The sequence below is a fragment of the Notolabrus celidotus genome, chromosome 10 (genome assembly GCF_009762535.1).
Source record: "Notolabrus celidotus isolate fNotCel1 chromosome 10, fNotCel1.pri, whole genome shotgun sequence".
In the NCBI taxonomy this organism is placed as follows: Eukaryota; Metazoa; Chordata; class Actinopteri; order Labriformes; family Labridae; genus Notolabrus; species Notolabrus celidotus.
In genome coordinates, this window is record NC_048281.1 from 26180807 (window position 1) to 26197335 (window position 16529).

At 41.2% G+C, this 16529-nt stretch overlaps 3 protein-coding genes across 3 annotated transcripts in view; 2 read left to right on the top strand and 1 right to left on the bottom strand.

Annotated features, from left to right (window-relative positions):
• cmss1 (cms1 ribosomal small subunit homolog) overlaps positions 1 to 2179 on the top strand; it is a 57275-nt gene extending 55096 nt beyond the window's left edge. The window contains exon 10 of the mRNA XM_034693770.1: positions 1905 to 2179. Coding sequence (XP_034549661.1) covers positions 1905 to 1988 — 84 coding nt within the window. The 3' untranslated portion in view covers positions 1989 to 2179. The remainder of the gene's footprint in view (positions 1 to 1904) is intronic.
• A 57-nt stretch (positions 2180 to 2236) lies between these two features.
• On the top strand, positions 2237 to 9027 carry tmem30c (transmembrane protein 30C). Its single transcript, XM_034693488.1, has 7 exons — positions 2237 to 2921; positions 3173 to 3289; positions 3382 to 3489; positions 4681 to 4771; positions 4872 to 5024; positions 5098 to 5310; positions 6603 to 9027. Exons 1-7 carry the CDS (start codon positions 2724 to 2726, stop codon positions 6788 to 6790), a joined length of 1068 nt encoding a protein of 355 aa, XP_034549379.1. The 5' UTR covers positions 2237 to 2723; the 3' UTR covers positions 6791 to 9027.
• Positions 9028 to 9044: 17 nt separating this feature from the next.
• The window catches only part of dcbld2 (discoidin, CUB and LCCL domain containing 2), a 31081-nt gene continuing 23596 nt past the window's right edge, over positions 9045 to 16529 (bottom strand). Inside the window, exons 9-15 of the mRNA XM_034693487.1 lie at positions 16274 to 16398; positions 15612 to 15756; positions 15370 to 15519; positions 15195 to 15288; positions 15053 to 15102; positions 14813 to 14947; positions 9045 to 11069 (exon numbers count right to left, since the gene is read on the bottom strand). Of these exons, the coding sequence (XP_034549378.1) occupies positions 10660 to 11069; positions 14813 to 14947; positions 15053 to 15102; positions 15195 to 15288; positions 15370 to 15519; positions 15612 to 15756; positions 16274 to 16398 (1109 nt within the window). The 3' untranslated portion in view covers positions 9045 to 10659. The remainder of the gene's footprint in view (positions 11070 to 14812; positions 14948 to 15052; positions 15103 to 15194; positions 15289 to 15369; positions 15520 to 15611; positions 15757 to 16273; positions 16399 to 16529) is intronic.

The following is a 16529-nucleotide window of genomic DNA, read 5'->3' on the forward strand; positions in this document are numbered from 1 at the left end:
ACTTTTTCCACTTTGTCCTTTTTGATCATGTTAGGAATAAATGACATGCATGGATTTGCATAATTGGGGGTGTGGTTAGTTCAGAATCAGCTTTATTGGCCAGGTATGCTTGAACACACAGGGGATTTATCTTTATAAACTGTGTTCTTTGTACAAGGCATAAGAATTAGGCATAACAATAAAAAATATAAATATAATAATAACAATAACATCAACTATGAATACAAAAGAACAACAAATAGGCACGACTAATATGTACAGGCTAAACATAGTATGATAATAGTGCAGTGGTGAGTAGTGTAGAGGTAGTTTTACATTTAAAAAAGTATATGTAGATGATAGTTAAATAATAAAATAAATACAACTCGCAACATGTACAAGAGAGCGCAGTACCAGGGCGACCGTCAGTGGCGCCATCTTGGAACTATTCTTTATACTTTACTATACTAGTTGACTGATAGGCAAGTGTAGTTGTGTGCCAGGAGACTAAGGCTGTTTTCCAAAACATGCATTATGCGTTCTACGTACTGCATACAGCGTTAGAAGGAAGTATGTAGTATGACTGTTCTGTTCAATCTGTTCTGCAGTATGCTGTGTCAGGAGTCGCTGGATATCCGGTTTTCGGAAGGCGGAAGTAAATGGCTAAGAAGGGGGCGCTGGTGGCCTAGCGGTCTAAGCGTCCCACATATAGAGGCTATTGTCCTCGTCGCAGAGGTCACCGGTTCGAATCCTGGCCGGTTGACCATTCACTGCATGTCTTCTCCCACTCTCTGCTCCCCACATTTCCTGTCTCTCTCGAGCTGTCCTGTCAGCCTAAAGGCGAAAAAGCCAAAAATATAACTTATATATATAAAAAAAAAAAGCTAAGAAGTGGTTTATATGGAATTCAATAATTTTCACAGCACATAAAAACAAAGGGCCTCCCCTTCAAAAAGAAGAAGCGTGACTTTAGCGCTGTGCATTGTGGGAAAGTATGCGAGGGAGACAGGTCCGATGCATACTGAGACGTTTTCCCGGATCAGCACGACACCCGTGAAGTTTTGGCATACTGCAGATTTTACTCTTGTTCACATACTACTTTTTACTGTTTTGATGATTGCTCATCATCAAAACATCTTTCAATAGTCATTCCTACATTAAATTGAAGCTTAAGGTGTTGGCTTGAAATGTGTATCCCTCTCATTTTCCAACTCATTGTAACAAAGAGGCAATTAACTATCAAAGACACTGACACATTGTGACACCCAACCCCATCACGGGGATGGTGGTCACACACTATGGGGTTGGTTGTCACACACTATGGGGTTGGTTGTCACAATGGTATTTCAATGGGAAAATTCTTTCAAAAAAGGCAAGAAGGCAGAACTAAATTTGAAAGTTTAATTGCACTGACAAGTGATAGACCTACGTAACTTAATGAATTTTAACATAAAATGAACAAGGAACATGAACAGGAAACACATCTTTAGGCCAGCCTATATAACAACATAAAGAACTAAACAAATAGGCCGTACAATAATGGCCTACTCCACTAGGGACAACCAACCCCGTTCTCCCCTACTACATACTGAATATTGGCCAAATTCCTACGTACTGCTAGTATAGAAGGCAGTTCCGAAAACAGCCTGAAAGTCTGTTTGTTGGTTGACCGGAAGTTAGGATGAGTCAACACTTCCAATATAGCGACCTCCATCTTTAGGCCTCAAAACACCCTTTAAGAAACCAACAGGGGATTTCACTGAGGGTACATCCATGTTTAATATAGTCTGTAAATACATTACATATTTAAAAGATAATTGTCATAGCTGTATCAGACAGAGATTAATGTTATGACATTTTAAATCCTGACTGGTCTAGTGACTTCACAGCTCTCTCTTATTCATCACATGTAAATGTCTTTTCAGATCAAACTGGACTTCATGAAGCTGCTGGAGAGCGGGGTCCTGAGTGGATGTAAAGAAGGCAAAGTTAAAATCGGACTGTTTTAACTCAGCAGCTACACACTGATGTTCCTCTCCACATGGAGCAGCCTCTTCCTGTTTGCTTTCCCTTTGTAAAAGCTGCACCGAGCTCTCTACTATTTTCAGTCTGTGTCAAATGTGTGGTGTTGCTTGTCTGCTCTTGTAGCCTGATGCGATGTCCCGGTGTGCCGGATTGAATAAACAGACTCAGAATGAAACCAGCATCCCTCTTGTTTGTTTAGTTCGACCATGGCAAGTCCCTCCCACTGAGATGTGAGGTCATGAGTTTACTTGCTCACTAGGAAGGCTCGTTTATCAAAACAACCTTTTGATAGTGTTTAAAAGCAGCATGAAGGGGGCTCAGAACCACAACATCTCCAGCCGCAGCAACTAAGAGTAAATATTTAAAACATACTTGTGTGTTATTTTGATTCTGATGAACAGAAAAGGGTGTTTTTCCTGTACCGGTTAAGAAGAACTAAACATAATCACAAAGACAAATGGAGGTAACAGAAAGCAGAAAGAGGTAGTTAAGTACAGGATTGTGGTTAATAAGTAACAGACCACAACAGCCTAACCCACTCTGCAAGGCCTGCTGGGAAAATCTCTTGGCAAGCAGAGTGTTGCGTGTGTCTGTGTGTGCGTGCAGGGAGATACTGCAAAACAGGAAGAGAAGATACAACAGCGTATACACTGACACACTCTTCGGCTCTCCGGCTGTCAGTTCTTCTTCTCTGTCCTCAGCAGACGGTCTCCCCTCTCATGGGCAAAGCAAGAGAGAAATCTGGGCCCTTAGCTCGGAGGCCGGACAACTCTGCTTTCAAACAGCAGAGGCTGCCTGCCTGGTCTCCCATGCTAACGGCAAACACAGTCCTGCCCTTCTTCTACTTTATGGCTCTGATATGTATGTTTCTGGGAGTATGGCTGCTTCTCACAGTGCAGAGCACACGGGAAATAAAGGTGAGTGTGATTCTAGACATATCAGTTCTATTTCTTTTTTAATAAATGTGACATATTGTGGTGAAATACACAAAGTACACACGTGTTAAGAGGACAGAGGGAGGAAGTCTCTGTGTGCCCTTGTGTGCAATAAAAAGGGAGTGACAAAGCGAGGAAAGATCCAAGGTTATGTTTAGAGTGAGGTAAACAGGAACAGTCTCTTCACTAGTCTTGTTCCTCCCTCATCAACTCTCTCTCTCCTGTCCTCTCAGCTGGACTACACAGAGGCCGGAACGTGTGATATATGTTTTGAAAAACGTAAAAATGTGAGCAACGCCAATCAGGATTGCACCTGCACCGTGGTGTTTCCTGTTGAGAAAGCATTCAAGGTAACATTCTCTAAGTTGACCAAAGAAAAGATGTCGCATCATGCCAGTAAGTCACACTGTTTGATGACATTCATCCTGCTGCTTTCATTCAGGGAGATGTCTTCTTCTACTACGGCCTCCGAAACTTCCATCAGAACCTCCGTAGATACATGGACTCCAGGGATGATGGACAGATGGTTGGCAGGAAATCGAGGCTAAAGGTAGCTTCTTGAGATTTATGGCAGAAGTAGAGGAAAAATAAAAGAGCAACGAATATATAATGTGATTTTTTGCTTTGGAGCTGTGATGAAAACATACTTTTTGAGACCAATCTTGCACAAATATGACAACCAAGTTTCACAGAAGGCTGATTGTTTTACTTAAGCAATCTGAAATCATAAGTTCCCCCTGTGCATGTGTGTCCAGATAAAAATCATAATCACCAAACTTCTATTATCTTATCTTGTTTTATCTTTTTATCTAGATCTGTGAAGTCCTTTATCATCTCTTCATAACTATGGCTGTCATAAAATATTAAATATGTCAACAGTCTTATTGGGTAGAGTTAAAAGATGTACCTCTACCTTTGAAACTATCCTACGTTAAGTAAGGGATAATGTATTTTAAGCAGGCGGTTATGGGAAATAGAATTCCAACAGGGTGACACGAGACCCAGATGCTTATTACCTGGCTACAAACACATGAGCAAAAGACATCGATTCAAAGACTATTTAATTGATTTTAAATGATTTATGTATAAAGTTTTTCAAGAACAGTTCAAGTGATTCCACAGCAACTAGCGTTCCATGGGGATGGATATCTCCCTGTTGTGGTCAAATCATAGAATAAAATAGAATAGAATAGAATGTAATGTACTTTATTAATCCCTGAAGGGAAATTCAGGTGTCTGGTAGATAAAATTATAAAAATCACAAAAAAAGAGTAATTCAGTAATTCACCATCTCTCATTGTTTAAGTTTATTTGTTTCTTTGACCGGTAACTTAAAGTTGCACTCACCGGCTCCGCTGCCGTTGCTAATACTTTATTGTTGTACAGGATCCAATATGAAAATGCCCGTAGCCTGCCAATTTTGCATGCTAATCAAAACTAGTATTTTAGTCACATTGTTTTGATGCTAACTGAAACGTACGATTCCACCTCACTTCAAGGTCTATGGTGTTGACAAGCCGAAGCAAATTTAGCCAGAACTCTTTTCCGCTGATTGTTTTGACGTGTGATCAGTTTGCATCTGAGGTTGCTCATGTTCATGAAAGTTAATAATCGTCGTCAAGGGGTTTTGACAAATCAGAATCAAGCATGTTACACAACAGGGAGATCAGTAAGAAAGCCAGGTAATAATTAATAACAATAATCAACCATTGTTTCTCCATTGGTCTTGTTGTCTGACTAGGAACCCAGTTCATACTGTAAGCCCTTTTTAAAGGACCCGCAAGGACGACCCATCGCCCCCTGTGGTGCCGTGGCTAACAGTATGTTCAACGGTGAGGACCACTCAAATCATCATTATCATCATCATCATCATCATCAACATCAAATACATAAGTTCATTTTCCTTTGCACTGACTCACATCTGTCCCACAGACTCCTTCACTCTGAGATATCACGGCTCTACACGTTCTAGCGTTCCTCTTCCCGTTCCTTTGTTACGAAAAGGCATCACATGGTACACGGACAAAAATGTCAAGTATAGGAATCCAAGATCGGAAAACCTCACACTAGCTCAAGAGTTTGAGGGTAAGAAGAATGTAACCTTGTGTTTGAGTTTTAAGTCAGTGTTTCAGATTTCTTACACCAGGTCTTATTTTAGGTACAGCAAAGCCTCCCTACTGGAAGAACCCCGTGTATGAGCTTGATGCTCACGACCTGACCAACAACGGCTTCATCAACGACGACCTGATCATTTGGATGAGAGAGGCAGCCTTCCCCAACTTCAAGAAGCTCTATGGGGTGTTATACCGAGCCAATAAGCCCTTCACTAAAGGTCTACCTGTGGGGAACTACAGCATCGACATATCTTACAGTATCCTTCCATTGCTGAGTGTTTTACTGGAGCTTTAGCTTGTGTTAAATATGTTACGACAAGTTGCGATATCAGGGGCTGAAAAGTAAAGTCAATGCAAGGGGGACAAAAACAGCAGTTCCTCTAGTGGCCACTTGGGTCTGGCTCCAATCCCTATTTGGCTCCATATTAAAAACACCAACTTAATAGTAGATCAAAACATGCTCAGACCCTGATACATACAAATGTACAAATTAGTCAAGCATTTTATTCTGCCAATTTCTAAAGTTATGCATAATTAGAGGCCTCTGAATGATTTAACTTTAGTTTATACTTTATTCTTCACCCATTGGTTGATTGATCCGTAAGGCAACTGGACTGGTAGAAATTCTTGAAGACGTTTCACCTCTCCTCCGAAAGGCTTCTTCAGTTCTGACCAGACTGGGGAAGACTAGAAAATATAAGCCTCCAACAGTCGTGGGTGTGTCCAGGAGTCACACAAGGCTCCTAAGTAGGGTGGTTAGTCTAGTTCCTGACAGTTGTTCTCCTATCACCTGACAGTCGTTCAGTACCTCCTGGCAGTCGTTAGCCTAGTTCCTGGTAGTCGTTAAGGGTGATGGGTCAGCTGTGGGTCGTTAGAGTCTCGTCTATCTGGTCAGAACTGAAGAAGCTTTTCTGATTTATTGTTTTTAGCTGTTTTATATTGTTTGTACCTCTTTAAAATGCGTACATACGATTATAGGACAATTTATTTGTCTATTCGTGAGGTTTATTGTTCTTAGTACTTGTGTGTTAGCAACAAATGTTTTTACTGCACTTACTAAAGCTGATATTTCAGGTAATTTCATGTTTAACACACACTGATTTAATTTTCAGCCAGTGAGTGAGTGGGAGTCAGGATTGTAGTTGGCTTTTCAACGCTGATAGGATGGCAGGTTACATCCTTCTGATAGTCTAATAAAGTCTAATAAATAAACGACTATGTTCAGCTCCCACCTTAAATAAAATGTAATTCTTATATAGAAAATCTACAAAGCTCGGGCATGGCTGGTGTAGCTTTAAAAACGTGTTTGCCCTAAAAAGCATTGACCACACGGTGACCTCTAGGTTTTAAAAGAAAACGTTGACGTGTTGTTGTGTGACGTCAGCTTCATTCATTATTTATAGTCTCTGAGCTTCACGTCCCATGTGTGCCTTGGCTTCCTTTGTCTTATCTACTGTGAAAACACTTAAACACAAGCATATGGGGCTGGGACTATTTTAAGCTCCTCTCTGTGATCACCTATTTTCAGCCTTGACCTCCGCCTCCCCAGACTTCCCCGTGCAGTACTTCCGAGGAAGAAAGGAAGTGGTCCTGACCACGCTGACCTGGTTTGGAGGTCAGAACCACTTCCTGCCCATCGCTTACCTCGTAACCAGCAGCCTGATCTTCCTGTTGGCTGTCGTCCTCACAGTTTTCTGGTGGAAATATGGGAAGAATGGGAAGAACATGGAGGAGTGAGGAGTAAGGATGTGGTCATGAATGGTAAAGAAACTCTGCAGCAGCTTGTACTTAAGATCTGTTTTCAGGGGAACAAACCTGAAATGACAAGAATATTGATTATATTTTTAGGGAAGGGTTTAAAATTAAATATATCAGGCAAAATAAAACAGCAAACGAACGATGAATTAGGTTTAACTTCTGGAAATGTATTGTCCCTTTCAACTAAATGACCCTCACACTTCAGCTTTAATTGTGATGTACCTCCAAAAGCCACGTGTTAACACAGACTCCAAGCTATCTTTACCTGTTAATACTTGATGAACTTTTATACTTTTAAACACACACCACTATAGTCATGTACTGTTCATATGTGTTAAGACAATCATATTTATTAGAAATGTTAAATTACCATTTGGAAAATTCTGCCACTAGCTTGTTCCATATGTTAATAAGAAAAAATACACTTTGATACATGTATCCTAAAGTACATCAGTGCTTAAGTTGTGTGAGGCTGTTTTTTTTAGCAGCAGCAGCAGCACCAAGACTGAGAAGTGTCAAACAGCATGCCTGTATGGCTGTGGTATGACGTGTAATATGCCGGTATTTTAGCAGAATGTGCCAGCTCCCTTATCGGTATGCCACCTCACATGTTTGTCTTTATTGATGACCACCATAGCCAATCAGAGTTATGGATAGCAGAGAGAATGTGATTCAACATCTTAGAAACATTTGTCTTGGGTAAAAACTTTGAATGGCAAACTTTTTTCTATCAATGTAGAGTTAGCTGTTTTTACCTTCACATATAAGACAGGCAACAGTGTAAGGCTGCATGTAATGATGTTAAGTGGGATTGCTTTCCATGTGCTTTGGATTGCTCTGACTGTCAACACAGAAGTACCAAACAACCATACTTTCAATACATATGAAAGACAGATAAGAGAAGCAAACACATTCATTTCCCTCACTGTGCTGAAACTACATAGTCAGTGAAAATAAACGTGTGGAGCCATGCTTGTGTCAAATTCAAGCGGCAACCTCCGGTCTAATGCTAAAAACTGCAGTTCATCAAGGATCCGCTTGAGGCTGGCTCCGTAAGTATCGTAAACCACATACACACCATTTCAAAAAAGCCGATCTTTACAGCAGAAATAAACATGTTTACAGCCTGGTACAAAAGATGAGTGTAGTCTGGATAGCTCATTTCTTGATTGGCACACACTGCACGGGGGGTGAATTTTTTCTAACGTGGCAATTCCGAAGATATTGAGATTACGAGTCTTCCAATGAGAGGCACAGCTGACTTGATTGACAAGCGGGAACACTGTAGCTGTTGGCTAGGAGGCTCAAAGCCCGCCTCTTTAGCAGCCAGCAATATGGCTGCCGCCGACGATTGGCTTCAAAACAGTGCTTTAGAAACAGATGGGTGACGTCACGGATGCTACGTTCATATTTTATACAGTCTGTGGTCAAACTACAGGGGATCAAGCACATGCCGCTTGACCCTAGTCATACTGTGCTGCTGAAATAACCACTTATGCTGAGGCATGACGTTTGTCACTTTTCAATCTCGCTGAATCAAAGTGCAAAGTGTTTCATGATCATGTAGAAGAAGTTAACACACAGATGTTGTCCATGTTTACAATTACATTTGACATTTCTAAGTGAGCAAGCTAAGGCTAATAGGGATATTATTGATTTTCAGGTGGTGGTCACAAATTTAGGTTAATCTGTAAGGTGAAGTCAGGAAATCAACGTGAATGTTCAAGGTAATCCATGAATGTGTTTACAAAATGTGTCTGGGCAGAAAAGGTGGAGTGACTGACGTACAGAAGGGTGTTTGTCATCCTTGGAGCAGTTCACTTTGCTAACTACAAAATTAAGCACAATTTTAAGAGCTGAATAGGGCCTCTGAACTTTTCATTTTAAAAATAAGGCATTTCTTTCTGACTTTTAAGTCTTTTTTTTAACTAGCCTAAGCTCCAAACATTTTTTTTTCAGTTGCCCTAATCATCTTTCTTTGATAGTTAGTAACAGAAAATGTTAATTTTGTAAATATTACTTGATGTGATTGAAGTGTAATTGTGAAACCTGTGAATTTAATTAAGTTGAGGAAACAAACCAACCTCAGTCACTTGTCCAGTCTCTGTGAAGGCCGGTGATACTTAATCCAGACGTGAATAACTTCCTTGATAACTTTTTTACACCGTGTGTTCATAAATGTGCTCTGAGAAATAAAATGTTTTAAAGACAGATAACGACTTTGATAAAGAACTTCTTTTAAAAACTCTTTATTTCTCTATATACAATCAGTGAGCGCCACATAAACACAATCCCTCTGTGACCAGGGAGCACCAAACTGTGTAACGAAGGCCTCAATTATTGATCATAACCAAAGCATGATTGGCGACACAGCTGTGTGATTTAACATCCTCCACAAATGGAGGGGTTGCTTTTTCTGTCGTGTTACAAGAAGCAGCTTGTTCCTTTTTCTTTTTGTTCTCCCTCTGCGCTCCTGCCACAGAGCTTTTGGTCAGATCAGTACCACAGGAGAGGAATGCAGTCTACCGGTGCTACAGACGTTTCAATACGTCCAACTACAACTAGACGCTTGTATAAAAAAAAAAAAACAGTCCTAAGACACGAAAAAACACAGGACTTACACAGCTTACCACACACGCATACAGATTTTGATGCACATAGTAACAAGAAGAGAACACTCAAATGTATCAGAACAGACCAAACACCCTTTTAAACACGAGACGATAACCACGATGCACGAGTAAAATAAAATCTATAAGTTCAGGACAGACGTGAGGGAAACTTTAAAATCATCACCTGTAACAGATTCACCTTTTTAACTCTTTACTCTGTACCTTTAAAAAACTACCTTAAGACTGCGGTCATGCTTACTTAAATTAAACTGTAGGCACTATAATGAAAGTTGGCTCTGTTGTGATTTTACATCGCAGAAACACAGAAAAAGGAAACATTTGGTCTTGAGTATGTCAAAAAATGTTTTTCTTTTTAAAAAGGGGAATTTCACCAGATCGGTCTTTTCAAGTCAACAAACCATATCTACGTAGTATCTACTCTCTGTCAGTACAGTTTTCACAACAGTGCAACCCCAAATGATGTGTTCTGTAACCAGTGAGAAGAGCGGTGGGCCTGTTTTTACCAAGAGTTTCTCCTTATCAGCAGGATGTGAATTAAAAATAAATAAATCATCTGAGAGTTCGAACAGGTTTGCAGTAATGGAATTTAAAGAACTATACACAATTTCAAGTCATGCTTTTAAAGAAAAAAGACAAAAAAAAAAATGAACGTACCATGGAAAACTAGAAAGGTGGAATTCTTGGACCTTGGATGTGGGTTACTTGATGCAACATGAAGTAAATTCAATAAGAAAAACCCTTTGCTTTGTGACTCATGAGGCACATTCAGCCAAGCCTGGTTCACTTTGTAACAGAACAATAATGAAATAATGGAAATCACAGTTTCACAGAATGCAAAAAAACAACCTACTAAAGAATCACAGAACAGGGACACAGTCTTTTCAAATAGTAGTCAGCTTTCTCCTTTTTATCCTCCCTCTGTTCATCCATCCATTCATCCATCTTGTCTCCACCTCAAACACATTCATCGTTGTGGTTTCAGTGATAGGACTGTAATGGCACTACACAAGCAGATTGTGGCCATGCAGAAACATTAAGGCAATACAGACATCTCCAGATGAATCTAAAGCTAAGGTAGTGTTCATTCAAGACTGAGGCCCTCCCTCCTCTGAGGGCTCACAGGTTCACTCCTCCTCCTTTAACAGCCCTCCATCTCTGTCCATCGGGTTGTGTTGGAGGAGAGGGGCAGATTAAGGCCATGTGCATCCAGGCTCTTCAGCTCTGTCCTGATGGCTTATTCTGAGGTACCTGATAGGTCATATCCTCAGGGGGCGTGGCCTGTCCAGTGGCGTTTTTGGGTGTATCATAGGCGGACCTCCCTGAGTGGGTGCTGTCCGTCTGTGTGAGCAGGGAGGTCGCCCCAGCACCCATGAAGCTACACACTGTGGAGGGCTGGTTCAATGTGGAGTTCCCAGATGGATGGCAGCCCATATCTACAATGATGGGTGTAGCGTATTCAGATCCAGAAGCCGGAAGAGGTTCTGCATAGGCGTGGTAGACATCTGGTGAGATTGGAGCATCGTACAGGTCTGGATCCGAGTACCCAGGGTCAGGCCCCTCATCTGGTTTAAATGTAGACCGGGCACCTAATGTTGTTACACCACTGACCAGGGGCTGAGCGTACTCTGAAAAGAACATCATGTCACAGGGTTTAATAAAAAGCACATCTCACAGTTTGTACGTTTGTCTTTGTCCAACAATCCTCCACAAGTAGAGTGGATACAAGTACTACTATCAAAGTATACAAACACTGTCTGTTTATATTGTGAGATTATAACTCTCAGTCTACGAGACTCACTGTAGCATTTTTGTCTTCTAAAAGGTGAGCAGCACTTTAAGAAGCAAGCGACTGCCTCACAACACAAAGCATGCTGGGTACATAGTGAGGCAGACCAATGTACTTGTGAATAGTTGGCCTACATTTCTTTCTTCAGAATTCTAGCCAAATTTCTATCCCAGTGTGCTTTAGTGACAATACTTGGTATTGTTTGTCTATTTGGTTTAAAATATTTAGTTAAGTTTACATTTTGATTTCATCTCAAGTTAATGATATTTATTTAAAAATTTTTTTTTTTTAACAAAATCTTAACTAAGATACGAATAAGCAAACCTGATTTGGGATATTCTACTGTGATTTATGTACAGCCTGGATATAACTTGAAATTGGTCATTGTTAAATATTGCCATAGAATATTGTTGGGCAATGTTTTGCAGAAGATGTATGAAGCACTTTAAAAATAAACAAGAGCTGTTGTTCTGAAATGCTGCGTCTATCCATAGATGTCCTGTAAGAAAGTAGAGTTTTACAGCATTTTTTGTAGGATATCGTCAGATTATCATTATCAGAAAATACTATAATAATAATATACTTTTCAGAATATAAACATTGTTGGGTGCTGGTTTGATTGAAAAGACACTTTTTGCTGAGATGGATGGCACAAGTCTCATTGAATATATATATACCCACTACTGTTGTTAGCTTTAAAGGTGACATATCATGCAAAATGGACTTTTTAATGGTTCTCTACCTGAAATATGTGTCCCTGGCATGTCTACAAACCCCCCGAGAATGAAAAAAATCCATTCTGCCCCTGTTTTGATTTCTACACCTTTCTGTAAATGTGTGTGAAACGAGCCGTTTCAGACTTCCGTGTTTTTGTTACGTAACAACAATATCCGGTCTGTCACGGAGTCAGAGCTCGGAGCTTGTTCAGCCCATAGACTGTATAAAATAATACTGAATCCCTCCTCCTATTTTCATTACCTGCACAAATGTGTGCTAACAAGGAGCTTAGGAGGGAGGCATGCTAGTTGTAGGCTGTCTTAATAAACACAAAGGTTGGTTTTACTCCCCATGTCTGCAGATTTGAAGATCTAGTGGATGATTTTTATTTATCATAGATAAGTGCTAGCGTTAGTTAGCATAGCCACATAGCTACATGTTTGTAGCTGTGTACCAAGACACACGTCTACATACTGATAAATAAAACAACATGAAACACTAAATCTGTGACCAATGGTTCAGAAAGGTCCTGCTACAGGCGCCTCTCCGTCAGGATCAGATTCTGGATCAGATTCAGAGGGTTGAAGTAACGCGATCTCTGAGCAGCCGTGTATATTCAGCCAACATGTAAACATTAGATCAACGTGCTGGAGAGCCGAGGCACATCCACTTCCTGAGGGGGCGTGGTCAGAGGGAAAACAGAGTGTTCTGAGGAGGACTGAAGAAGAGGGTTCTTCAGGCAGACCAAAATCTGATTTCAAAGTGTTTTTTTGAGCATAAACTTTAAAGACATGTTTTGGGGACCTCTTAGACCAATATATATTGATGAAAAAAGCGTGATATGTCACCTTTAATGCCTTATTTCATGATATAATTTCACTGCAGCATGAACTTTTTACAGTGTCCATGAATTTCACCCAAAAGTCTTACGTTTATTGATGATGTGTATCTGGAACTTTCCACAGCTCGTATCCATGGATCAAAAGATGACATAACTTAGCTATGGTCTGTAACATTGGACGATTTTAAGAACTTGCTGAATTGAGCAACCCCCCTTACCAACTCTCTCTAACATACCCACATACACACACCACTACATCCACATCACTTCACCACATTACCACTATATACGCAACAACCTTTAACTTTCTTCTTCTTCTTCTTGACCTGGTTCTTAGTAGTTTCTTTTTAGTTTGCCGTTTTGTTTTTGTTTTTTTTCTCTCTGACCCTTGCTGATCTATGTCTGTATGTAACTGCATAAATGACAATAGAAATTTGATTAAAAAAAAACAAAAAACGTTTTACCCGAAAGTCAAATATCCCTAACTTTTTGTGAGTAGTATATATTCTACAAATTACATTAATTATAAAAGTTACTTAGTGTATCTTTTGGCTAAATGTAACTCCTCACTATGACACAGTAAGATTACTTTACCTGAAATCTAACAGAGGTAGCATTCATGAGTAAGGGATGGACAGACTGATTGTAGGACAACACTAAATCATTTCATCTAAATCAGATATGTCCGGAAATGAAAGTATGACAAGTTGAGTCCTTTCTGTTTTAACTGTTGCAGTATTTGTTAACAATGTCAACAGTTGCAGGAAGTCATTGACCTGTGAAAACAGAGACTGCTGCAATGGCAAAGGAGGAGCAGAAGCCAGTAAGAGGAATTTCACAATCATTTGAAAGTCCATGATTTGCGAATCAGACATCTTCTCTTAACTTTTTCAAAGCATGATGAGGACATTAGGGTGACTCTGAAGATAAATATAGCTGCTTTTCTTTAAACTCCACAAGATGTCTGTAATAGAAGCTGAAACATTTCTGAAGCAAGTAGAAGCACAGTTTAAGAAACACTTCTTCAAACCTGCATCACAAACAGTAGACCGTAGACGTCCTCCTGCTGTGGACGTTCCAGACTCCAGCTGATACGGACGTGCTGGACTCCAGCGGCAACAGCTACTAAAACTACTACTACTACTTGTCTCATCACTATCATCGCTCTCTCTCTCTCTCTCTCTCTCTCTCTCTCTCTTTCTGTTATTCTCCTCTATCCCTCTTTCCGATCCCAACTCGGTCGAGGCAGATGGCTGTCTAACATGAGTCTGGTTCTGCTCGAGGTTTCTGCCTGTGAAAAGGAAGTTTTTCCTCGCCGCTCGCTGTAACTAGCTAAATACTGCGTGGTGCAATGCTCATGGTGGATTAAGATGGGATAAGACTAATGGCCCTTTTCCACTACACAGTTCCAGCCCTACCCGACTCGGCTCTACTCGACACGACTCTACTCTACTCGGTTTGGGTACCTTTTCCACCAGCTCGAGTACCGACTCACGGTGGGCGGGGTAAGTCATAACACAGCTGCACAAAACTGCGTTCACGTCATTTTGAACGCGACACAAACACAACAAACTAGACCCAAAAAAGTCTAGACCTCGTCAACGGACCACGGAGAAACTTTGCGTGCAGACACTGTACAGTACTGACGTCGTTTTAAAAAAAATGGCGGGTTTGATTCCTGTGTTGGGTGTCGCGCTCATGACTCTTCGGTGACGACATTCTCTGACCAATCAGTGGCTGGCAGTCCGTCGACGTCACCTTTTAGTATCGGCTCAGCTCACTTGGAACCAGAACAGAGCAGGTACGAAAAACTGGTATCTGACACGAGGCACCACACCCGTGGAAACGCAACACAAACCGAGTAGAGTCTAGTCGAGTAGAGTAGGGCTAAGACGGGCCGGTGGAAAAGGGCCATAAATCTTACCCTGTCTTGGTGTTGGGTTTCGTACGGTCTAGACCTGTTTGTTGTGGTTTGGCATTATACAAATAAAGATTGATTGATTGAAACAGTGAGAAGTATTCACCTGCAGGTTCAGCATGTAGTCTAGGTACAGCTCCTCGCCCTGTGAGCCGGCCCACCTCACTGCTGCTGTACCGAACTGAATCCTCGGCCTCCACCATCTTGGAGGGCAACAGCTGCTTCATGCTTTTCCACCAGTCTGCAGCAGAAACACAATGAGATGCTCAGTGAGTGTTACAGTGAGAGGAAACTTCCAGAAGACTCAGGCAGAGGGATCAACCTGTGATGTAGACAGAGGTCGTACCTGTGCGATCCCAGTGAGGGAGATCATACGTCCCTTCAGAGCTCTTCTTCCTGTGAGGACAGAGATAAAGCTGTTAAAGGTGAAGTTTTCAAAGAGCGTAAGAGTGATTTTTTTTTTGTCAGGAGATGAAGAGGACACACACCTGTTCTTCCAGTGCCAGGCACAAACCACAATCACGATGAGAGCAGTCAGAGCCATGACCAACACAGGGACCAGAACTGCTGCCAACGCCACATCTAAGAACAAACACAACATATTACACTGATCGTCTCTGTGAGGGATCAAACAAACCTTTCTCAATCAAAAATCAGACTCACCTTTGCTTGTGTGAGGAGGCATGGTCGTGTTTCTGATGTCTGGGGTGTGTGTGGTTTGGCCGAGGTGAGGTGGATGTTTTGTTCCCCTGAAAGTTGGAGAATTACCAGGAGGGTTAAACATCCTTGGCGACGGCTCGGTCCTCCTCCTCACTGTCAAAAAAAAACACATTAAAGAAGTGAAATATAAGATCTAGCTGAATGTTTCATTTGTTTTCATCTACAAATCAACTGTTTCTCCCTACTTGGAATCTGGCAGCCGAGCAACTCCAACCTGAGCGCGATCCTCTGGTGCCATGAGGCTGGATTTATCCTCACGAACCTGGCTTCAATCGGAGGAATGAAGTTATTCCTCACCTCATGCAGGTAGTTGATGTTGCCCTGGAAAATCTACCATAAAATAAGAACGCACTCAATTATTTTTTTGCCAGAGGTTTAAAACCCAACAGTCATAGTAGCTTAGAGGGGAAAACACAGCAGAGATATTCTTGTTTCAGACTGTGAACAAATGCACTTTAAGCCGTAAGCTGATTATTTTTTCAAACTTGGTGAGCTAATAACTTCTCTCCTCCACACAATCAGAGGCGGAGAGGATCTCTGCAGAGAGCAGACAGCAGTTCAGACTAACAACCCAGCCACTAAATCCATATCCATTCATTATTAATACCCTAGTGTACTGACTCGTCCACCACAGCACTTAACTCAAACCACTGACTTCCCTCATTTCCTGCCATGAGCATCCCTTAGTCAATACCAGTTGCTATGGAAACATTCCAAGTCTGTGTCCCTGTAGTCTTCTTAAGTGACATTTTTGTCCATTTGCACTAATTTGAAGGGAAAGGAAACATAAAAGGCTGTTACGCAACTGTTGGGCAAGCAGGGTTTATTGATTTGGAGCTCGTGTTACCTTGTCTTGTGTAGAATTAGCTTCTCTGTACATGTACCACTGCTGGCCGTCGTTGCTGTACTTGACCCGGTATGCTGAAATGTAGTACTGGTACTCTCTCAGCGTAGAGCCCGTGGTGATGATGCCTGGGTGAACACACAGCAGAAAGGAGTCGATGATGTACAGTTTAGAAATATCTGAAGGTCTCCAGCCATGATGAAAACTCTGTCCTGCAGTCTCAGAGAACTGAGGGTGAAATGCTAAAGTCAGCATGCCT